We start from the raw sequence: 22,530 nt of genomic DNA on the forward strand, positions 1-22,530 counted from the left end.
TCAGTCAGTCGGCTTACTGCACAAAAATAACGATTCTTAAAAAAAAGTGTTTTTGATCCTGATAACCGTTAGCTTTAGCATTTTAGCTCTAGTAATCACTTACAGAGCTTTAACGCCGACTGACAACAGTTGTTATTGACGCTCTGTCAGCCTCGATTCAGCCAAACATCGATGGTTGAAACCGGTTGAGCAACGTGTTTCAGTGTCACAACATGAAAAACAGCCAAATGTGAGCATGACTTCAGGCTGAATTTTAAAGTAAAATACGTTCAATTAAATAAGCGCCTTCCTCTTATCGCCATTTTGACGGTGGCGCTGTGTTATGGTCACTTAGGTGAGGCTGATGCTGCTTTCCAGTTAACGAAAATTTTCGACCTCCCACGAGAAAAAGTGCAATGGAACGCCACCTGTAAACTATCAAATCGATCTACTGCGACTTCATGACGTCACACAGCAATGGCAGCACCAGTGGGGAGGGGGTAGGACGCATTTGTAGACCATAGTATTTGTTTTAGATTAGTATAAAAGTGCCTGTCACATGGATGCCCTGGAACACACATCACACAACACTCCGGCGGGTGGCTGAGGTGTTTGGTGAGTAAATGTTTGTGTTATGTTAAGTTGTTTTGGCGTTACTGCCAGAGTCACAAACATCACATCATATTGAAAAGAAACATCTGACAAAATAAGTGTTTTAACATCTTTATTTTTTGGCTGATCGTTTGTGTCCTCCAGACTGCACCTGGCCTTCCTCTGATTCGGCCTTCCTCTGGGGGAATGTACCAAGTGTGGTGTGGATGAGGGGGAGGTTAGGGAGTTTAGAAAGCAAAGGGCTATATTGAGTAGTTTAAAATGATGTTTTCTGTTTGGAAGAAATGTATTGATGTTAACTTATATTTGTTTCTATCGGATGATAGATGAAGCACTGATTTAAGCGAAAGGTTAGTTAATTGATGGGCTAATTGTCGTCTCCTGCAGTAGGAGGAGGTTGGAGTGGCTTGCGAGAGTCAGTTAATGCAGGGGAACAGGTTGCAGAGGCTAAAGACTGCAGGGGCCCCAACTTAAAATGAGTATAGCCTGGTAAAGTGTTTTTGCCTAATTTTTAACCTTAAAGGAATGACATCGTTTCGAGTAAACTCTGGATGTCGCCACTTCAGGACACTTTGATTGCAGCGACCAGGCAGTTTGGAGGAATATTACAAAGTTTTTGTGTAGTTTTATGGACCTTTTCATCTCGGACACCATTGACGCCCGTTATATGGATTTTTGCTGCCGGAGTGTACCCCCGCGGGTCTCCAGCTGCACTTTGAGGAATAAAAAGCTACATCGGATTTCTCATCAGCATGAGGGTGAGTCGATAATGACTGAATTTGGTTCTAGAGTGAACTATTCCTTTAATCAAATCCAAAGATTAATTCAAACGTGACCTACACTTAAAAAGGAAATAAGTCGCTGATTTTGTAAAGGGAGGAGAGTGTCAGAGGATTAATCTGGTAGTCTCGTGTCTGCGCTCCACTAAGAATCAGACTTGTATATGTCATTACGTGTTCATTAATATTCATTAATTTGTTTGAATCACTGAATAATTAATTAATCAACCCATGTAAATGAGGTGTCATTTGTTTAAGACGCTAAAGGGATGAGCTCGAAAGTAAAAGCGCGTGTGTGTGTGTGTGTGGACACACGTGTGCACGTGCCAGCGTGATAGTTAAGGTGACATCACTGCGATGTGGCACACTGCGGAGCACACACACACCCACAGTGCTACACAGCAATATAAAGAGCATCACAACAATATTTCCAGGCTGTTTGAACACTTTGTTTTATTCAGAAGCAAAGTGTTTGTTTTTCTTTTTTTTCTTCAAGCAGCACAACAGAGAGGGACATCTCCCAAGGCTGCTGTTAACACATCTGGTGCACAGACCATGATTTAATTCACGAGATGCGCTCTCAAATATAAAGAGAAACAGTGAACAGCTGCAGCAGCGGCAGCACACATCACGCAAATCAGACCGGACGTGTCGATAGGTGGAGTCAGAGCAGACACTAACAAAGACTAAGGAAAGGCAGAGTGAACAGCGTTCGTGACCAACATGATCCAGTCGCCATTATTGACCATTGAGCGAGTCGATAAACATTTAGCGCGAGAATTACATGAAGCCAATCAACAAGCCAAGCCAGACGTCCGCCCACGCAATTACACCGGGGAAGGGAATGAGAAGATACAAGCCTTAAAAACTATATGTATGAAGAGACCAAAAGCAAAAAAACACACGATAATAAAAGAATGAAGCTAAGTAAATACAATGAAAACATAATAATATGATTTTTACGGGTTTTTTAGGGGTTATTTCTACCCATGAGTTTCAAAGAGCTGCCAGGGTGGCACCTTCAAGCTGAATTGCTGAGAATGCAGCAAGGAAAGATATTTCTTTCCTTAATCAATAATGCATTCTTTTCAATACTGGCAAGTGATGCATTATTCAACAAAGGCTGAGAGATGTATGGAGGGGACTAACACAGGGACATACTGCAACATTTATCTAATTAACAAGCGAGAAGGAAAGCGTGAGTGAAGGATAGAGAGATGGGCAGAGGGACAGCACAAGGAGAGAGCAGAAGAGCAGGAAGGAAAGGAAAGACAGAGTTGAGTCGAGGCGTAAATAGCGTCTTTCTTTAATGGGGAAGCTCTCAGATAGTATTCTCTAAGGGTTGAAGAGGAAACGGCTTTGACTGGAAGTCATCAGCACCAAGAGATTTAGCCTCCAAGTGACGGGCAAAGGAAACACACACTGAGTAAAAGTGTATTCAGTGCACGCAGAGGCATTAAAGCACATATATACGCAGGGAAAAAAATTTCACACACGTCTAAGCACACACAAGTACGAAGGCGTAATCGTGAATAGACAAACACACCGAGGGTCTTACAAGGCGTAATCATTGGAGGCGAGCTTCTCCTCATATTTCACATGAGGATTAGCGAAAATCTGCATGGAACAGGGCGGCAGAAAGACTCCGCTACTTACATTTCAGAGGGTAACCGTATAAACCTTAACCTACAGAGGGTGAGCAGTTATATAAACTTTAAAAGGAGGGTAAAAGACTATGTAAACCCTACCAGGAGAGGATACAGCAGAGGACGCACGAGAAGAATCCTAATCCCTGTTTGGGATGGAAACACACTGCAGCACTCACTAAACAGATTTAGCTGTTGTATTTATGTGAGTGTGCTGGGGGGGAGGTGGATATCACACACTGAACACCATCATGGCCATTATCGTGCAGACTCCAGGTGTATAAGTGATGTCAGGACCTCTGATCTTATAAAAAGTGTAACATCGTTATGGAGGAGTCTGATGTATTTATCTCAGCTGTATTTAAGGAAAGGTTATTTTAAGTAAATAGGGATAAAAACAGAACTCTGTGGTAGCAACAAGTGGTGAAACATCAGTTGATAAATTGATTATTAGAAGATCAATCCAAGATGATTGGCTCATTTATCAGATAAATATGGCAGCCCAGTCACCAGAATAAAATGTTGGCAGGCGACGTTACTGCAGATAACGGTGCGTGTCAGAGGTCATTTACCATGTGTCGTATCACATTCACATTATATGTTTATGCCCTGACTTTCATATCAGGAGGAGCAGACAGTGGTAGAGTTACGGGCCAGAAGGCTGCCATGCCAGTGACCGCAGTTCAAGACTGCATTTCAACATTTGGATACTTTGAAGGAAACCTCGGGGACATTTGCCATGGCTACGAAAAAACATTTTTGATGGGAAGTTTGAACAAATCCTGCTGCGTTAGTGGCAACCAAAACATGTATTTTAAGCCAAAACATGATCTTTTCCTCCTTTTTTAGACTAAAGCCAAGATAAAATTGAAAGATCTAAAGAAATGTTTCAACATATCCATGGTTTACAGAAACGTACCTTTGCAAAGCCACCATTTATTCTGGCCATTGGATTGGATATACCAAACATTTGCGTCTCACAATAACATTTGTTGCACTTTTCTGTTATATGTTATGATTTGAAGATGAAAGTGATGTGTTGTTGATGTCCATATTAAATAACTGTAGCACAGCTGGGCTGATACTAGATTTTTGGGCTGAATGCCAATAGGGTTAGGGTTATGGTAATGCAGGCAGGGTGTTTTAACAGTTGGAAATAAGATGTATTGTCTAAAATGAAACTGTAAACTTCCCTGGGAAGTGCTACATCTCCGATATATCTGTGATGGGCTAATATCGGCTGTTAAAACCAACTAATGGCAGTCAGGCTCTACAGTGAATGACGGTGATGATTCAGCGTTCGAATCGTTTTGACCTTTGCATTCATACTTTTACATCGTTGTCCTTGATCCAGCCTCTAGCTTGGATTTCATTTTCATTTTGCGAGATTCCTTGTCACATATTATCAGAAAATCTGGTGTAAAACAATCAGATAATCCTCTAATATTGCCTCAGATACTGTCAGGTTCTCAGGCGAAAACATTGCATCATCAAAATGTCCAGAAGAAACAAAGTCATCACAATGATGAGGAACATCACACATTCCTAAGTGGCTCTAAAAAAAACACTGGGTGAGCCCAAGGTGATAAAAAAAGAAGATTAAAACGCATAAAGAACATACATTATACCTGGAGCTGGAGGAATACAGGAGCCTGTGTGAGCTCCTTTGTGTGAGACAACTTCACCTAGCGTGAGGAGTGTGCGAGTTTGAAGCTAACACAGATAGACAGATAAGATGGGAGGAAAGAAGGAAAACGTTAAAAAGAAAACAAAGAGGAGACAAAGTGGTGGGTCGAGCACTTTAAAGTGGATTATTTTCTCCTCATCTGCTCCGGAGGAGGAAACACGCCCGCTGTCAGGGAGCTGAATCGCTGCTGTTTCAATGACACTCCCTGACAGGGGACATGAGGTGTGTGTGTGCCCTAGTGTGTGTGTGTGTGTGTGTGTGTGTGTGCACAGCTGAAATAGGTGGTGTGTGGCAGGTGCCAATCAGGACATTCTGTAATTCCCCACCACACTCAGCCTGCCTCTGGTCAAATTGAGGGATTATCCCTTCCCCTCTCCACCTCCTCTACTTCAACACTCGCCTCCTCCCCCTTCTCCCGCCCTCTCCTCCAACACTTGCCCCCCCTTCATCTCCCTCTTCCTAAAAAGGGGCAACGTGTAGCATTACAGGATCAATAAACCATTACCGCAGTAACTTTAAGACATTTGTATATTAACTGTAAACAAACAAGATCATCGCTGAGAGGTTCTGCAGCCTCATCGACCTCCAGACTGAGTGTTTTATTGTGGGCCACGGGGTGGGATTTGGTGGGAAATCTGCCGGACCGCCTGAGAGAGCGATTGCTTTATGGCATGAAATAGGAAGAGGGATGCTATTCTTTCAGTGCGACAGGAGCTAAAGATTTGTGATTTTTCTCGCACTGGTGGATCTTGAAGAAAAAGAGAGGTTTATAGAAAAATGATTTATCCTCTCCGGTAAAGTGAGAGCAAAGTCAAACATACACAAGCTGCACTCGAGGCTGGAAAAGTGCGCAAGTAGTTTTGAACACTAATATCGTGTGTTCACACCAATTACGTCGAAATACTGTGTCTTTCACAGTTTTGGATAATGACACACTGACGTTTCACATGTAGCATCTTTAAGGAAAGACTGGCTAACACGCTGTCTGGTAAGCTCTCTTTGATCTTCCCCCCAAATACCACAGATCAGAATATCCCCATTGTGAGTCTGATGAATCGTAGCAGCTAAACACTGCCTCAAGAAGCCAGAGTATCGTGCGCTCCTCATCTGTTTCTATTCACAGCTCAAAGTGATTGGCAGGCAAAGGAGACGTTGCCTATTCAAATTGCGAGAGCCAATCAGGACCTGTGCACCTTGTCTGAGGGAATCCTGCACCATGAATGGAGACTTCCAAGATTACGGCTCATTGTACCACGCAGCCGCTGTTAGCCAAACTACTAAAACACTCCTACTCCTGCTTTATTTCCTCACTTAGTCATCCATTCTTCTGTTCTCGACCTACTTTTTAGAATTCTCTCTTCTTCCACACGTTCCTCCAGCACTTTTTCTGCAGATACTTACCTCATCCTCCCACCCCCTATGCTTCCTCCACATTATCGCTTCCCACCAATGTCAGCCTGGTTCCTCCCTGCGTTTCTGTCTCTAGACGCCAGCTACACTGATATGAGCCCTTCCTGAGCCCAAACAGTCACAGCGCGTTTGATTTTTCTCTGTGGGTGCGCTTGATTTTCTCGGTTCAGCAAAGATGCAAGCCAGGACTTTTGGCAAACCACTCCAAACCAAAGCAATTACTCAATCAATACATTTTTAATTCAACCATTCCCCCTTTTCACCCAATCATCAACTACATCCATGTAGCCAAGCATTCTTTATCCACACATGATCCTCCACACACTGCTCCATACCTTGTCAGCCATGATCATGGACGACCCTCCGTGGATGCCCAGGATGGGTATGAGCGTCTGCGAGGAAATAAAATCCAAAATCTGGGCGATGGCCTCCTGGTCGGTGCCATCCCCAAACACCACGCCATGGATCTTGGTCCCGGACATCAGGTCGCACATGTGGGTGATGATGCTTTTCGGGTCGGTCTCGTTGACCAGCAGTGTGACCACGTTGACATCTATGGGGTCCTCCTTGCTCCACAGCGCCCGGATGTCTCGGTCTGAGATGTAGCGCGTGCGCCCCAAGATCACCGCAATGTTCAGGACCGGCACTTTTTCCGAGCCGCCGCCAGACCGCTGCTTTTGAGCCGCCGCGGGGTCTGCGATCAGGGTCACCGCCACCAGGAGAGCCAGGGATAGCAGCACACTATCACTACCAGTGCTACAACTGCTGCTCCTTTTACTCCTCCTCTTACTCCTTTTGCTGCTGAGGGACATCCTGCCAAACCACTTCATCCCCTGCATGGATGGAGGATGAGGGAAAACAGAGCAGATGAAGACAGATCAAAAAGAGAGAAGAAGATGAGAGAGAGAAGTGTGGAATGATGATGGCAGAGAGGGAAAGACAGGGGAGATAAATTGTTAATGCACAGCTCTTTGAGCCCACACATTCAGGTTGAATCCTTCATTTTTATTCCACTTCTTCTCTGTAATGTTATTAAATACATAAACCTTGTGGGGAGGGAGATGGCCTTGGGAGGAAGTTGCGGAGGGATGAGTGAAAGAGATGACTAACAAGTATACGCTTTATGGTCACGACTGCGAGGATCAGATGATTCCGGAGCAAGCCGAGCCCTTCGGAAGAGGCAGGCAGACATTTATACAATTTATAGTCTCCAAACACTCAAACTGCAGCATATAAAGGGAGATCTGTGTGCGACAACAATAGACAGGCTGTACAGAGCATCCATTACACTTCCTGCTGGTTGGTTGATTTAAGTTCTTCCATTAATCGCAATGTTGACAATTAATTATGCTCAGTAAGAGACTGATGTAACGGTGGGTAATTTGGTTTTCAACTGACAGAGTTGAGGTCTTTGGGAGTTTGATGATGTTGTGAAGTAGCGTGGAGTCATGGGAGTTGTTGTCTTAATTGTTACACAACCACCGTTGCTGCTGAAAATCTATCTACGAGACTTAGGCAGAGATGCTCACGTATGAGGAGATGTTTTAAAGCTGTATTCACGCTATCTTCAGTCATGTTCGCCGACTTCCTTCCCCACTCTCTGACTCTCACGTTGAGGCTATGGCAGTAAACAACCAAATGAAATGCTACCTTGAGTAAACTTGTGGATTTCTCTGGGTTTGAACTAGGGGTGATTCAGTTTCGATCCTCAAATTCAAAGGCAGCATCTTGAGTATCTTACCTAACCCAACCCTGCAAAAAGGTCACCAGGACTGCCCCTAGTTTGACCACTACTGAAAACATTTTGGACACAACAGTTCAACGAAACTACGTAACAAAGGTGTAGTTGTTTTCAGACACTGTAATGTGAAATCTTTATTATATCTTTAACCTGACTGTCACGAACCTATCAGTGGGACGACAGTAAACACAACTGCGCTGAACAATAAAAACCCATATAAAACTGGTGCGTCCCATGTCATACTGTCAAGATTTTTATTAAATGTCTACTAGAGGGGACACAATATTGCATGCACAACAATATTGGAGTTGGAAACTGATGTGAACAGCGAATAAAACAAAAGAAAACATAAATGCCGCGTTAGTTTGGGAATTTCTTCACCTGTATTTATTAGATTCTTATATAAGTGATTCTACGCAGTGGTGACACGGCGGTCGGACACACAGATCATTTTGTATCCCAGAGGTAAGTACGAGACAAATTACATAAAGGCTGGAAAGAACAGACTAATATAAACCAGCGGGCGCTATAAATAGCTCGGGATGCCACTGCTGGCTTCGGACAGGGAGACAGAGGGTTGGAGCGGGGTTTCCTCAGTTAAAACAAATGTTTGTGTGCCTGACAGTGCGCGTGTCTGCTTGAACGTGTGAACATGTGAATATCAGACAGTGATAAAGTCAGTGCTAAGAAGGTGGCAGCTGTTACTCTGCACCAAGAGTGACATCATCCTCACACACAAAACCACTATCTCCACCAGCCCGCTCCCTACAGAGATAACACTCACCGGACCTCCTTGGACATTCGGTGCTCAGAGAGCATAAAACATCGAGTGTGTGTCTGTAGGTTCATCATCGTGTGTGAGACACATGAGCAGGTGTGCTGAACAGTAGAGCGTGAGCAAAATCAGAAGGGCATGAAACATATGGCCACATAATGTGTCCATGTGCACCGCTGACGATTTATGGATTCACTGACAGGACGGCGTGTTTTTGCGTCGGTGCAGAGCCCGTTGGTGCGTGATTGATTCACAGGAGCTGTCGTTTATCAGGCCACTGTTGCAACCAGAAGAGATTTAAGCACTGAGATCATAAGATCATAAGAAACTTGTCAGATTTATATAGCGTTCCCAACCATTAGCATGAGCCACGAAACGTCACTGTGAAAAACGCAGCGAGACGTCAACATGTTGCCAACCAATGTCTTTTCAGGAGAACCAGAACAATAGAGTAAGTGCGGGTTTTTGGTTACCAAAGACACGGTATATTCTGACCCACAGCTTTGTCTGTTTCTCTCATAGTTAAACTAGAAATTGTCGACTTCCCTAGATAGGACACACTGCTTTTGTTCAATAGCTTTTGTTTCCAAATTTCCGTGATTTTTCTAATCATTCATTTAATCTTTAATTGAGACATGTAAGCAGATATGGTCGTACCGTAAATCCAGCCTTCAATTTCCCAGGATATTTCATCCCCAGAGAGCGAGTTAAAGCAACAAAGTAGACTTTTTCCAGCTGAACTGAAAAACTCAAAATTAATAAGAGACATCATATCAAATTTGGTGGAAAGTTGCACCATGGAACAAGGAATCAGTTGGTGCGGCAACACAAATTTATCTGACTGCCTTTTTTTAAATTGCATGACTAACAATAGTATGTCATAATCTATCCAATGGTTGTATATCACCACTACACCTGTATTTTGATGCAGATGTGGATCTACTGTAGATACAATTCAAAGTTTATTGAACTCGGTTTGAGTCCCCTGTAAGCAAACAGCCAGTAGTGAAGTAGTTATTTTAAGGGAACCAGCAATCTTTTCCTAAACTTAACTGCTATTTGCCATTTTTTAAAAAGAGATCTATTCCAAACTGTTTTCTCTGCCACTGTTTGCCAACTGCTGTTTATCTGGCCTTCTGAGTTTCCCATCTGATGGAACACAAAAACCCACACTGGCCTCCCCCTTCACATCTGAATATTCAGCTGTCGCCTAGTGTCCTACTCGGAATACTTCCTGGTAAGTAGTTACATAATGTATTTTTTTATTTGTGAAGTTTTGCAGTATTTTTCAACACTGCTGGAGGAAACCGCTCCTGCTTTTTTCTATTTATAAGTATGATGGTGGTTTTAGATTATTTGCGATTTGTCATACCTTATGATTCCATAATGAAATTGAGACTTCGGCGGAAGGGCTTCGTCGCCGGCTGAATAATGCATGTGGGCTCGCTGTGTCATCCCCGCGTTTTTAAAAACAAGCAGAGGACTGCCCCCCACCCCCATACCCCCTGCCCAACTGAGCATAAACACTGTTAGAGCAGACCTGAGGATGAATCATCCAAATCTCAGGCCATTCACTGCAGAGAGGGCACCGAATGCCTAATGGATTCCCAGTGTCTCTGTCAAGAAGTCGTCATCCTCCTTCACCCAAAAGCTGTGAGATTACACGAAGGCTTTGCCCTGACAGTTTGTGAAATCACTTAATTCTATACGGCTGGTGTTTCTTTCTCAGAGGAATGATGGAATATAACAGCTGAGAACATATTCATCTTAATAACACGAGATATAATATTGTAAAGAGGCATTTACATCATTACACATACAGTATTTTTATAGTTTTAATGACTAACTGTGACTTTCCCCATTTCAGGCCTTGCTCAAGAGCACTCGAGAAGGACACTCTTCCCGTCAAGAGAAATTAAACACAAAGCTTCCGTTTGAAAGACTGTCTTCATTACTACTAGGCCATTATGCTGCCGCTACTGCTGATACTATCTTTTCATATATTACATTTCACTATTAATATCACAGTATCGGTTGGACCATCACGCTGTTAAAATGCTTTTCATCAGCAGTTTCTGGAGGCTACAGGAGAGTTATGAAGCCCACACAGTCTGGAGAATCTGAGCAGAGGAAATAATAAATGAATAATGTCGCTACATTAATGCTCACATATGTATTGTACACATACTGTAGTATGTACATGGATTTGGGGAAGAGTTTCGCTCTATACGGTACGAGCTATCACCATCCTTATTTAGAGAAATCACACACACAGCTTCCCTGTGGCTACAGTAATTGTGAATGGCGAAACAAAAACAGGGTCAAACTGGTACCAATTTGGCGTTTTGCGGTATTTATAGTAACGGTTCATCGCTCACAAGATTATCTTTCGGTTCCAAGGGGCGGTGTGGAAATCTGACAAACAAAAGAGCCCTTTTTGGGTTTTTTTCTCTCTCTTTCCTTGTCTCAACTCTGCAGCGTCGCAGGGGGGCTTTCAGGGAGAGAAAATAGAGCGAGGAGGAGGAAAGAGGCAGATGAAGGCAAAAAAAAAAAAAGAAGTAGTATCTTGAGAAAGAGACGCGGACGCACAAAAAGAAAGGGGACGGGGAGAGAGAGGGAAGGAAAGAGAGAGAGAGCCTTCCCCCAGCCAAATCGGATTGGGGCAGTTTGTCGTCACACAAAGGCTACCGTTTCTTGGCACCACAACAGTAAATGATGTTTGGCAGGCACATCCATACTACTGGCTATCGTTCACACACACGCGCGCACACGCTCACACATTTGCTAGCTCACACCAGGCACGAACTGTAAATGCTCTCTGTGCGTGCACGTATTCAAAGTAAATCACTCTCTTGGTGATTCTTTATTCTTTGGAAACACACCCCACACACACACCAGCGGGGGAACCTCTCTCTTACACTACCAAAATGCTCTCCCTGTTTCTGGTTGACACACAACTAGCTTTCACACGCATCAATAATTCAGCTGCATTATCTTTACACGATGATTAATATGATTACATTTACTGCGGTGGTCACATTCATTCTTCTTTCCGTCTTGCTAAATGGCATTTAAATTAAATCAACGCGCTGAAGACGCTCTATGGGTATGATTTATTTACGGGGTCGGGGCTCAGAATGGTTGATACTGGGGCTGAAAAGTGTGTGTGTTACTATGCCACGGCCCAGAGGACACGTGTGTGCGTCTGCTTTCTGGTTTGTTAGGACCACGCTGAATATTGTATGTTTTATATGCGTCCCACATTGGCTCCTCCATTACTCTGCGTTCATTCAGCGCCCAGTCATCTGCTCACTTATCCGTCTGTCTTTCCCTTCATTTTTCATACCAGTTTCATCCCTGCATATTTTCACCACTTGCGCCCCCACCGCATTGACTTCAGCAAGACATTTCATATTACAAACTCCAGACTCCTCTATGATCTCTCATAATCTCGCCAAGGTTTTTCAGGCATTAAGGCGCATTCAGCCTTACAGCCACAGCTCTGCATCTGCCGTCTTTTCTTTTCGCGTCCCTTCTTATTAATAACTTTTCTTCCGTCGGTCTCTCCATTACACTCTGCTTTATATCAAAGTTCAGCTGATGTAGACGGAAGAAACTGTTTATATGTAAACGTTTGCTAATGTTCTATTAAAACACAGAAGGCTGTTCAACAAGATTACACTGTTGAAAGAGTGAAGCTGGACACATACTTTGCACTTCTCAGCAGCTAGTTTTGGACTTTTTGGACCCGCTGAGGGTAAATGTTAATGCCACGGTGCACATAAATAAAATGATATTCTACAATAGTGTGCAATGCCCCTTTTTGTGGCATTGCAAGTAGTTTTAGTGCCTAAACCTAACCTAACCATGGCTGTTTAACAACGTTAACAACATCCCAAAAGTCATTATTTGTCATACTATGAAACTTTTTGTCAGCACCCTTTACTTTGAAAGTCTAACCAGCTGTCGCTCCAGGAGCCAGGCCATATCACCCACCATCAGCGCCTGACCTCAGTCATGTACTTATGGCTGAATGGGGAGCAAATCCCCGCAGCCAGGCCCCACAACCAGAGAAAAGAGCAGCATATTCTTTCCAATGGTGTCCAAGCGACATGTCACGTTCTCAGCTGTCCATCAATCCTCTATCCGCCTCCTCGTGCAGCAGAGAAACTATTTTGGCAACCGCTTAAACAGTTATGTGGTCTCTTCATTTCATTTCAGATCCGTTCGGGTTCTGCTTCCTGTTGCCAGTTTCAATCTCTCCTCCCCTCGAACTGATCCGCCTCCCTGTCTCGGTGCCCTTTCCCTTACAGTGACACCAAATGAGGAAGAGAGAGACGCACATCAAACCGGCGATGTTTAGATCCACAGACGTAACCCCTGAACCACAGCGCCGTTCTCCACCCCAGAGCGTACATTCAAGCCTCTCCCCTCTTCCTCTGGTCTCGGTTCATCAGACTCTTCCCGCCCCGACTGCTTCATTGCTGCATGTGTGCCAAGTTGTGCAGAGATGAATTCTAAAATGACTCAATTTTTTAAAATAACTTTGTTAATAAATATATTCTCTATTAATCTCTGCCAAAACATTTTCCCTCTCTGCCATTATCCTCGCTCTCTCACCAGCTCCATCCCTCTCCGCTCGAGAGTTTCATTCTGAAATGAGATTCTGTCATTCGAGGAAAACTGACACCAAAGAAAAAGAAAATTGTATGAATGCAAATGCGCCGCTCAAGCCGGGAACTGACTATATGTCCTCTGCATACAGAGTAAGAACAATGTTTAGAGTTTTTTTTTTATATTAGACAGCTGTTGTTGTAGTTTTTGTCCTATACTCTCTTTTTTCCCCCCAACACCTGTGTCTCATTAGTCTTTTCGGGAGAAAATCCTCCTCCGCTGCACAGAAAGTGATCCATTTTACATCCCCGCATCAGCAACTTATTTACTTTGTCCAATATCACACAAAGAAACCGATACATAGCGAGAACATTGATAGACACCTTGGCTGAGAGGGTGAGAGAAAGAGCCTGAAGAAACATTCACAGATATTCATAAAGTCCCAGGAATGACGTCACGGCAGCACCCACACTGTCTGACTGACAGTTGGTGAATGGGAAGAGCGGTTCTGAATCAGAGAGTATATAAGTCCAATTATTATTCGGCACAGCAAAATCAGTTCACCACACAGCCCGGGAAAACAGTTGTATAATGTGTTTGGTGGCTCTGGGGGAGCTTTCCAAAGGACGGACGTAGGCATTCACGAGGCAGGGAAGTTCCAACCAAAGATGCCATCGCAATGTATTATGGGAAGTAAAGAAACTGGTGTTTTTTAAGGGGCTTAAGTCGGGATATCTCAACCTTGTCCGCTTCGGTTCTGATCTTTTTCCGATCGCGAGTTTCGCCAAACTTTCCTGTAGTGCCCCTTCAAGTATCCCGCAATCTGTCCCCCCCATCTCTTCTTCTCCTTTGTCAGCTCATTCCTCTGTCCGTTTTCTCCCAGCCAATTCCCTCATTCAATCTTCTCTCTCCCTCTCTTTTTTTCCCAGGCCCCAGCCATCTGCTCTGTGTGCCCTGACGTGTGCATGAGCACCCATGAGAAGCCCAGTGGAAGTAATCGTCTGTTACCACTCAGGCTTCAACATGTTGTCTGCCCACTGCACATACCTCTTTAGCTCCCTACAAACCCACTCGGTGTGTGTCTGTGTGTGTGTGCGAGGGACCAACAAAGAAGAACCCACCACTGTTCTCTTACATAAGGGGTGTGAACAGTGTTTCTCTCCGTGTCCCTCCGCACCTGATGCCCCAACACGCACCTCCACCTCCCTGCTCCACTCTGTGTCTCCCCCCCTCCTTTATTTTCAGTTCTCTCAGAGCTAATTGCATCAGTCAGTTTCTGCTTCATTAGCATGCGGGCGGCCGATATTAGGCTTTCTTGAATTTCAATTTGCTTTACTGGCGTGACATGCGAACACGTTTGCGTTGCCAAAGATTACACGTTGTCATTCAGGGTGCTTAGATGTAAGTTGGCAGGTTATTTTTGCATATTTCTGCGTTGCTGTGTGGCCTCTGGTCTGTGCCCCAACAGGAAAAGGAATCTTGTTCCTCCCAAGACACCTCTGAAGGGCCGGAGTCAGAGGTCATTTCAGATTTTTATTCCTCCAAGAACAACGCTGATGAATTTGAAGCACGGCAGCGCTGCTTTGCAGGAGCGACCGGCTCGGCACTCGATGGGCGACCTGATTTTAACCCTTTTTGTAGAAGAAGTATCCTCTGACTGACTGACTGACTGACTGACTGGACTTCAGAGCTGAGTTTGGTTAATAGTGTCCTCATCTATATGTAAATGGAGGTGTATTAAAAATCAATCATCTCTCTCTCTCACACACACACACACACACACACACATGCAATCTGGCTCATTTCCTCTCTGCACCCTTCTCTCCTGCCTGTGCTGTAACGGGCAGTAGTGAATGCAACAATACTTAATAAAAAGCATAATCTGTCTTTCTGGAATGCACACACACACACACACACTTGCTGAAAGGTAAAAGCAGGAAAACCATAAAGCTGAATGGTTGTAATTTACAGCGGGGGCTCAGTCTGCGTGTGTGGAGGTAGTGGGTTAAAACATTATTTCCTTTTGCTGTCATAAGGAAATATGGATTGCCCTTCCATGGGCTGCAGCTGGCGCCTTAACATGGGGGGGGGGGGCTTCTGTGATAGGAGAACTGCGCTTCAACAACGTGACTGAATCCCGAGAACAGGAGAGAGGGGAGCGGGTGGGGTGGGGGGGAGATGTAAATTCACTTGGATCCCCCCCATTAAGTTCAATGCAAGCAACACAATGCAAGTGCGACCCCTGCTGGAGCAACGCCGGCCTGCGTCCTCCGCTCTCGGCCGAGGCGCTCCTTCACATAGTGAAAGATTTGATTTGATTTCAGGGCAAAGCCCCGCGTTCACTTTCAGTCACGCTTGGGGAGACGCGCGGAAGTGGAAAATAATCTCATTCTAATTTAAGAGAATAAGCGTTGAGCGGCGTCTCCATCGGATTGCGCTCACGCGTTCGTCCTGGTATGGGATGGAGATGGAGATGGAGATGGAGAGGAGCTGGAAGTTGTTCCAAGCAGTGGCGCGACCGAAACCCGCAATGTGTTATCCAACCTCTGGATAGAAATGAGCGGAAGGGGCACCCGTCTTTTTTTATTCTGCGCGCTGCGCTAAATTCTTCTCCTCCTCACGGTGAAGCCGGCTTCATTCATGCGCCCAACTACCACAGGAGTGCTCGCTTCTTCCAATTTCACCTGTGCAGCCAGTTTACTGGTGCACGGGAATGTCTGGCACACGGATAAACGTCTCCGTGCTCCGCGCACTGCGCCAGCGTTATGAATCACGTTAGAAAAATGATGATACTTGACGTGAGAGATTCTGATTTTCTCGCCTCGCATCGTGATTTAGGGGCAGCGGGTGCTCTCCGCGGTGTGGGTGCCGCACTTTGGATAGGGGGGACGCCTGTGGGTAAAAAAAAAAACCCCGCTGATCAAGAGAGGAGGAGGAGGAGGAGGATGGGGGGGAGGCAGAGACAGAGATGGTGCACGATCATCACAGCCCAAAATTCAGAGAGGAACACAAAAAAATATATAGAGACTACTTACAGCATCTCCCTTCCACAGAGCTCCAAAACAGTGGTGTGAGATGACATTGCAACAGTCCCCTCTCTCCTCTGAGAAACCATGCAGCCCCTGTGGTTGTGATCACACTCCCCGCACAACAGGAGAAAGACCAGAAGAAGAAGAAGAAGAAGAAGAAATCACAGAATCTCTGGCGATGAATTATTCCCACCGTGTCCAACAACAACAATAATAAAAAAAAAAAGGTATAAAAAAGAAGAAAAAAAAACCTGAATGAAATCCCCCGGTTTTTTTAGCACTTCGCAAGCGCGCAGCCGCGAATTAAAATCACTGTTGTTGTAATCCAATCTTCATTGTGTGTGTGCGCCTGCCGCTGCTTCTCCTCTGCAATCTCTGCTGGCCCCGCGCATTGTGTGTGCGTGTGTGTGTGTGTGTGTGAGGGGGGCGGAGGGGGGGTAGGGGGGGGTGGGGGCTCAGACCTGCCTCTTGTGTGATCACAGGCTCCCGGTATCCCGTTATTCCTGTCCCGGGCGCGGAGAGAGGAAGAGGCAGGTGAGCAGCCGCCGGACGCACACATAGACGCACACACGGAGCTCCGGCAGCCTGCAAAGCGTGCATGGGACCCGCTCCCAACGTCTCTCTCTCTCTCTCCCTCTCTCCTTTCTATCTCTCTCGTGCACGTGGATGCGTGCGTGTGATCTCGCGTTTTTTTTTTTTTTTGGGTCTATGTGTGTGCCTGTGCCGCGCGCTTCTGCAGAGGCAGGGGCAGCTGGATAGATAGACGGACTGTCGGTCCGTCGGTCTGACGCGCTCTCTCTCTCTCTCTCTCTCTCTCTCTCTCGCTCTCTCTCTGCGCTCTCTGCGCTAAAGCTCCTCCAGGAAGTGGCTCAGTCAAAGAGACACTAATAGAGGCAGAGTTGGGCTAAATCACAAATGATTCACACAACAATTGTAAACCCTCCCTCCCCCTTCATACACTTCACCTTCTCCATTCTTTTTTTTCTTTCTTTTTTTTTTTTGTCAAGAATAACCCCCTCTCTGCCAACAACTGTCTCCCTCCATTCACGCCTTCTTTGCGGGGGGATTTTTTAGACATTCAACCCATCCGGAAAACTGGAGCACAGACAGAGAGGATAAGGGGATGTATGAAAATAGAGCTACACCAACCAGTGGTGCAAAGGAAAATGGAATATTAATAACCGCCTGATGAAAGTCAATTGTTCCACCTTCATGCACCAAAAAAAAAAAAAAAAAAAAAAAAAAGAATGGATATTGACGTACAAGCACAGAAACAATCTGTGAATTCATGCAGGCTAATTATTAGACTACCCACATGCAATAGAAAGACAATTTAACAATGTTAGGTTAAGCTAATGGAAGTAAAAAGAGGGTGCTGGGAACAAATGTGCTACTGCAGGGGAATTTTCATTATCACAGAGGTTGAAGGCAATAACGTGGGAGTTTCCGCCAAAGTTTTCTGCCTTGTTGCCCTGTAGAAGTTTTTGTCCATTAGGCGAGCATTAAGTCGGCGAGGTTAACGGGCTGTTCCCTCAGGAGGCGCTGTGGGTAACTTTGGTGTGCTTCTGACCTGGAAAGACAGGACATGAGCATTTAGCTCCTGCTGCGCTGAAAAGCTTTGGAGAGACTCTTGAAGGCGTAATTTGTAAGACACGGCCAGAATTTTCCCACTGAGCAAACACATGTCAGGGTTCAAAAGTTTTCTTGTTAAGTTTTTACAATGTAATTTTAGTCACAGACGTCACACGAACTTCTTCTTGTTCAAAACTTGCAAGTTTTCAAGACAGCCAAATTTACTCTATGCAGCAAAAGCTACAGGGTGGATCCTAGCCCGCATGAGGCATACACTTTACCTGGTGAGCTATTTATCAGCTATAATAAACAGCATGTTTTGGTCATCCAGCCTTGGAACATTAGCCAACCTGATGAAGGTTGGATGACCAAAACATAGTGATAGTAAAGTGGATAAATAGCTCACTAGGTAAAGCGTTTGCCTCATGCAGGCTACTAAGGATGAGGCTCAGGGTTTGAATCCCCCCTGTAGCTTTTGCTGCATGTAGTAATATTTGGCCGTCATAAAAACTTGAATTTTGAAACACAGACGTTCTTTAAACGTCTGTATGTCTTAAATTCAGGTCAGCAAAGACATTTTGGATATGTTTTTGTTCAATGGGATTAGTTGAAAACATTAAAAAATGATCTGACATTAATAACTGTGTGAAGGAACAACTGTGTCAATGGTATAACAAAGACTATGTTAGCTATGATTTGCAGAGATGTCTACTGAAGTTAGCACTCTAACCAGCTAGCCCCAGCCAGTCATAATACCACCCTAAGAGGTGATTATCTGATAGCACCCACAGTTTCAGCTGTGGAGTTTGGCACAATAAACTCCCAAAATGTCAAGAAAGGACATTTTTTTACACCTGTTTTCTTTACTAGACAGAAAAATACAACCATAGGCTGACCCTGTCTGAATTCAAGTTTCTCTCTTTCAGCCTACCAAACTAGGACCAGCTCAACTGCCTTGTTAACTCATCCTAAAACACACTTCATTCAAACTCAACATGTACGTGTTGCAACTCGCCGACGTACCTGGTTTGCCATGTCATCTCATCCATGGAGAGTCATAGTCCTGATCCAGACCAATGTAAATCACCTCCATACTGTATCACCTGGCTTCAAACTGGCATCTGTTGGCATCTCCCAGTCACCAGGCTGAAATGTTGGCAGTTGATGTTTCTGCAAACCACCAATAAAGGCTGCCAAGCCAGTGACTGCAGTTCAACATTTGAAAGTATGAACATAAGGATATGTTGTGGGTCTGTTTTGTGGTGACAGGTTTTCGCAAGACTTCAGGACAATTCCAGCCAGGTTTGTGGCTACCAAAACAGGTATTTTAAGCCAATACATGGTCTTTTCCTAACCTTAACCAAATGATTTATGTGCCTTAACCTAATCAGAGCACATGCACAGCTTTGTCACAACAGAAAGTTCAACAAGGAATGTTCTGGGGATTGTGTTGTGCAGAAACCACGAGTCCCCACTGAAATGCTGAATTCTATACACTGCAACCAATATGCATCTTTTAGGTGTTTTAAGTTTGAAATATGTATTAGCAAAAGCAGTCCAACTCCATACCTGCAGCATGTAACAACACCTTCTGCTGCAGTCTTGAAACCCAACCTGAGATTAATTAAAGGTCTATTTGTAACTAAATACATTTTTTTCTGACAAAAGTTGATGAAGGTTCTCAGTCATTAAGGTCATGGTAATTCTAAGTGCTATATCGTAGGCAACTGGACTTTCAGTTTCAGTTTCTTAAAGATGTTTCACCTCTCATTTTCTCACAAATATTACCTTTAAGTGATGTTAGGCTACTTGAAATGTCAGTCAGTTAACTGTTTTCATGGAGCCTATAGTAAGCTAAACTGACTTTATTATGTAAAATTGGAGTTCCCGATTAAAGGGGCTCTGTGAAATGATGTGTAGCAATTTACATGTATTGGCTGTATGTTAGCAAACTGTAATGTGACATGAAAAATTACACCTTCCCTGTCTCTCAGTTGCCTGTACAAGCCTATGGATGATATGTCTAAGTTGTTTAATGCTGTTGGACATTGGAGTTCTTCGTGAAGGACTTGGGTTGGGGTTTTTTTTCATGACAGTCCAAAGGATGTGACTTTATTCACGTTCTCGAGTGCCTCGTCTCAGTGCCTCTAAGAGCAACAGTAGCTAACGTTAGTTTGGAAATGGAGTCCGCTAACACAAACTAACGACCGGCTTCCAGCACAACACAGAGGTTCAAAAGAGCCCCTTTAAGGTTATTGGGGATAAGGAGCTGAGCTAGATGTAAAAAGGGAAGGATGTCATGAAAATGTCAGGCCAAATGAGAGATGCCACTTCCACCCAACTCATCAGAGAAGGTCAGGACGAATGACTATCTATCTATCTATCTATCTATCTATCTATCTATCTATCTACTGTATCTATCTATCTATGCATTTAGCATCTTAGCAGGCTCAGCAGTAGTGGTTCTCTGCCCTCTTTTGGAAGCTGTCATGTGAATTTCCACATCTCTCCACCGCACAATCTCTCTCCTCCTCCTCCTCCTCTCTCTCTGTGCAGAGGAGAGAGCATCAGAGAGAGGCAGCGAGGGAGAGGGAGGGAGTGTTACATGCAGTAATACGGGCTTCACAAATGGGTATATAGTCGCAATTCACACCTGACTGAGCAAACGACTATCAAACGACTGGAGAGGCTCAAAGATGGCAGCGTGTGTGTGTGCATGTGAGTGTGTGCGTGTGTGTAGGGGATACTGGTCACTGATCCTGAATCTTCTTCAGTGTGTGGATGTGCTAGAAATCCATGCTCTCCACACGTCTGCAGCTTCAAAAAAGAAAAGGCTACTTTAGGATTCATGATGGAGCGGAGATGCACCATGCAGCATGCAGCCACACTTGTATGCGAGGAGAGTCAACAAGCAAGTTTCAATCTGCCAGCGACCCCGACACTGTACAGGGGACAGGCAATATGCAGCAACAAATATCACAGCAAACCTGTAAGTTGCCAGGATGTGATAAAAATGTCACAGAATGCCATTGTGACATTAAAAATGCCACGAGGCTCAGTCAGGTTACTGTGAAGTCATTACTGGGAATCACAAACACATTATAGTATGTCCCTACAGGAATATTACTTTGAAGCCATCACAGATGAGATTACAGTGAAGCACCCTAAGGTCACATTTGAATATCAAGGAGTCAGTGTTATCCATAGGAAGACTTTGAGGACATTAAATTGGGTGCTACAAAGAACAGGAGGAATGTTGCATAATTGTGTGCTCAATTAAAATTAAACAGAAGTCGTCTCTTAGTATTTGAAATAAGAAAGTAGTGCATAATATCACACAAACTGTAAAGATATGTTCCCTCTCCCCGGGGGAATATAATAACAATATTCATGACATTTTATTGCATTGTCTACTATATAGTATCAGTGCAGACATCCCGGTGCATTGCAGTCGGATAATGTACTGTATCCTCTTTCAGTATTGATTTGACACATAAATGGAGATGCAATAGCCTACATTTGACCGGTGACCTGTTTGTCATTTTCAGTTATTTGTCAGTAAGCTGGAGGCTCTGCAGAATACAGACTCCGTTAGTCCCTTGAAGGGTCACAGGAAGGCCGAAACATGTAAGAAAACGCGCTGGACAGATGACACACGGCAATGTCTTTTTGTTTCTTTGTCTGCTGGCGTAAAGCTAGGGTTAATCTAGAAGCATTTTTTGTTATATTAGTAGAAAATCTCTTAACATCCCAACAGCAATCAATAAATCAAATGTGTCAGAGTCTTCCACAGGGCTAGTGCTCATAGTACACAGCCACTGAGCCTGTTGTTTAGAAACTACCTTGGCTGACAGTAACACAAAGCACACAGCCCCTGAGCCTAAGAACGAGTGAGCAGCAGTGGCAGCGACTGTCGTTTGGCCGCTAATCAAGTAGCACAAAGCACACAGTCCCTTGGCCCAATAAAAGAGCTGCCATGGCAGCGACACACTCCTGTAGCAGCTAATGTTAGCTTAAAGCACACAGACCCTGACCCAAAGAACAAGTTAGCAACAGCAGCAGTAAAAGACTGTCATTCAGCTGCTAACCAAGTAGCACAAAGCACACAGCCCCTGAGCCCAATAAAAGAGCCTCTGCGGCAGCAACACAATCCTGTAGCGGCTAATGTTAGCAGAGTTGTTTGTTTATGTATTTGTTTGACTAAAAAGCTTGTTGAATATAGTGAGTTAGCCGCTAACATGGGCTGCTACAATCTTACCAACCCCAGCTTTAAGTAAAGTGGCCTTTTTTAATATGCTGCTATTTTTATTTACAGTGCCGTTGGAAAAGTTGGGGGGCAACCCAGTCTTCTTTGTTGTTTAAACATATTCAGTGAGCTCTATCTTCTGTCAAGATAATGTAAATTGAATTTCTGTTTTGTGAGATAACAAAAGTGACAGATAGAAAGAAAAGCGTCATGAGTTTGAGTTCCATCTACAAAGACAGCAGCAGGTGTAAAGACATTATATCACAGAGAGCAAAAGGTTGGCTTAAGTGTGGGGAACTAGTGTACCACAACTTCATTGTTCTTGTATCTATGTTTCAGTCACTGATCCAGGCCCCTCAAACATCAGCCTGTCTGCTGTTTGTAACTGATGTGAAGGTGCTTTCTCCTTCTGAATATGTCACACCTTGCTGCAAACTGCT

The 22,530-nt window shown here is 44.3% G+C and overlaps 1 protein-coding gene across 2 annotated transcripts in view; it reads right to left on the reverse strand.

The window, feature by feature from the left end:
* Positions 1-16,685, reverse strand: part of grin2aa (glutamate receptor, ionotropic, N-methyl D-aspartate 2A, a) — a gene marked incomplete at its 5' end in the record, with an annotated part of 157,873 nt that extends 141,188 nt beyond the window's left edge. Inside the window, 2 exons of one of the 2 annotated variants that reach the window (XM_084370623.1) lie at positions 6,449-6,946; positions 16,279-16,685. In XM_084370623.1, coding sequence (XP_084226749.1) covers positions 6,449-6,943 — 495 coding nt within the window. Of the gene's footprint in view, positions 1-6,448; positions 6,953-16,278 lie in introns of those variants that run through there. The other variant, XM_084370622.1, reaches the window with a different exon arrangement.
* Positions 16,686-22,530: the final 5,845 nt, after the last annotated feature.

This window comes from Pagrus pagrus (assembly GCF_965226575.1).
Source record: "Pagrus pagrus genome assembly, chromosome: 13".
NCBI lineage: Eukaryota > Metazoa > Chordata > Actinopteri > Spariformes > Sparidae > Pagrus > Pagrus pagrus.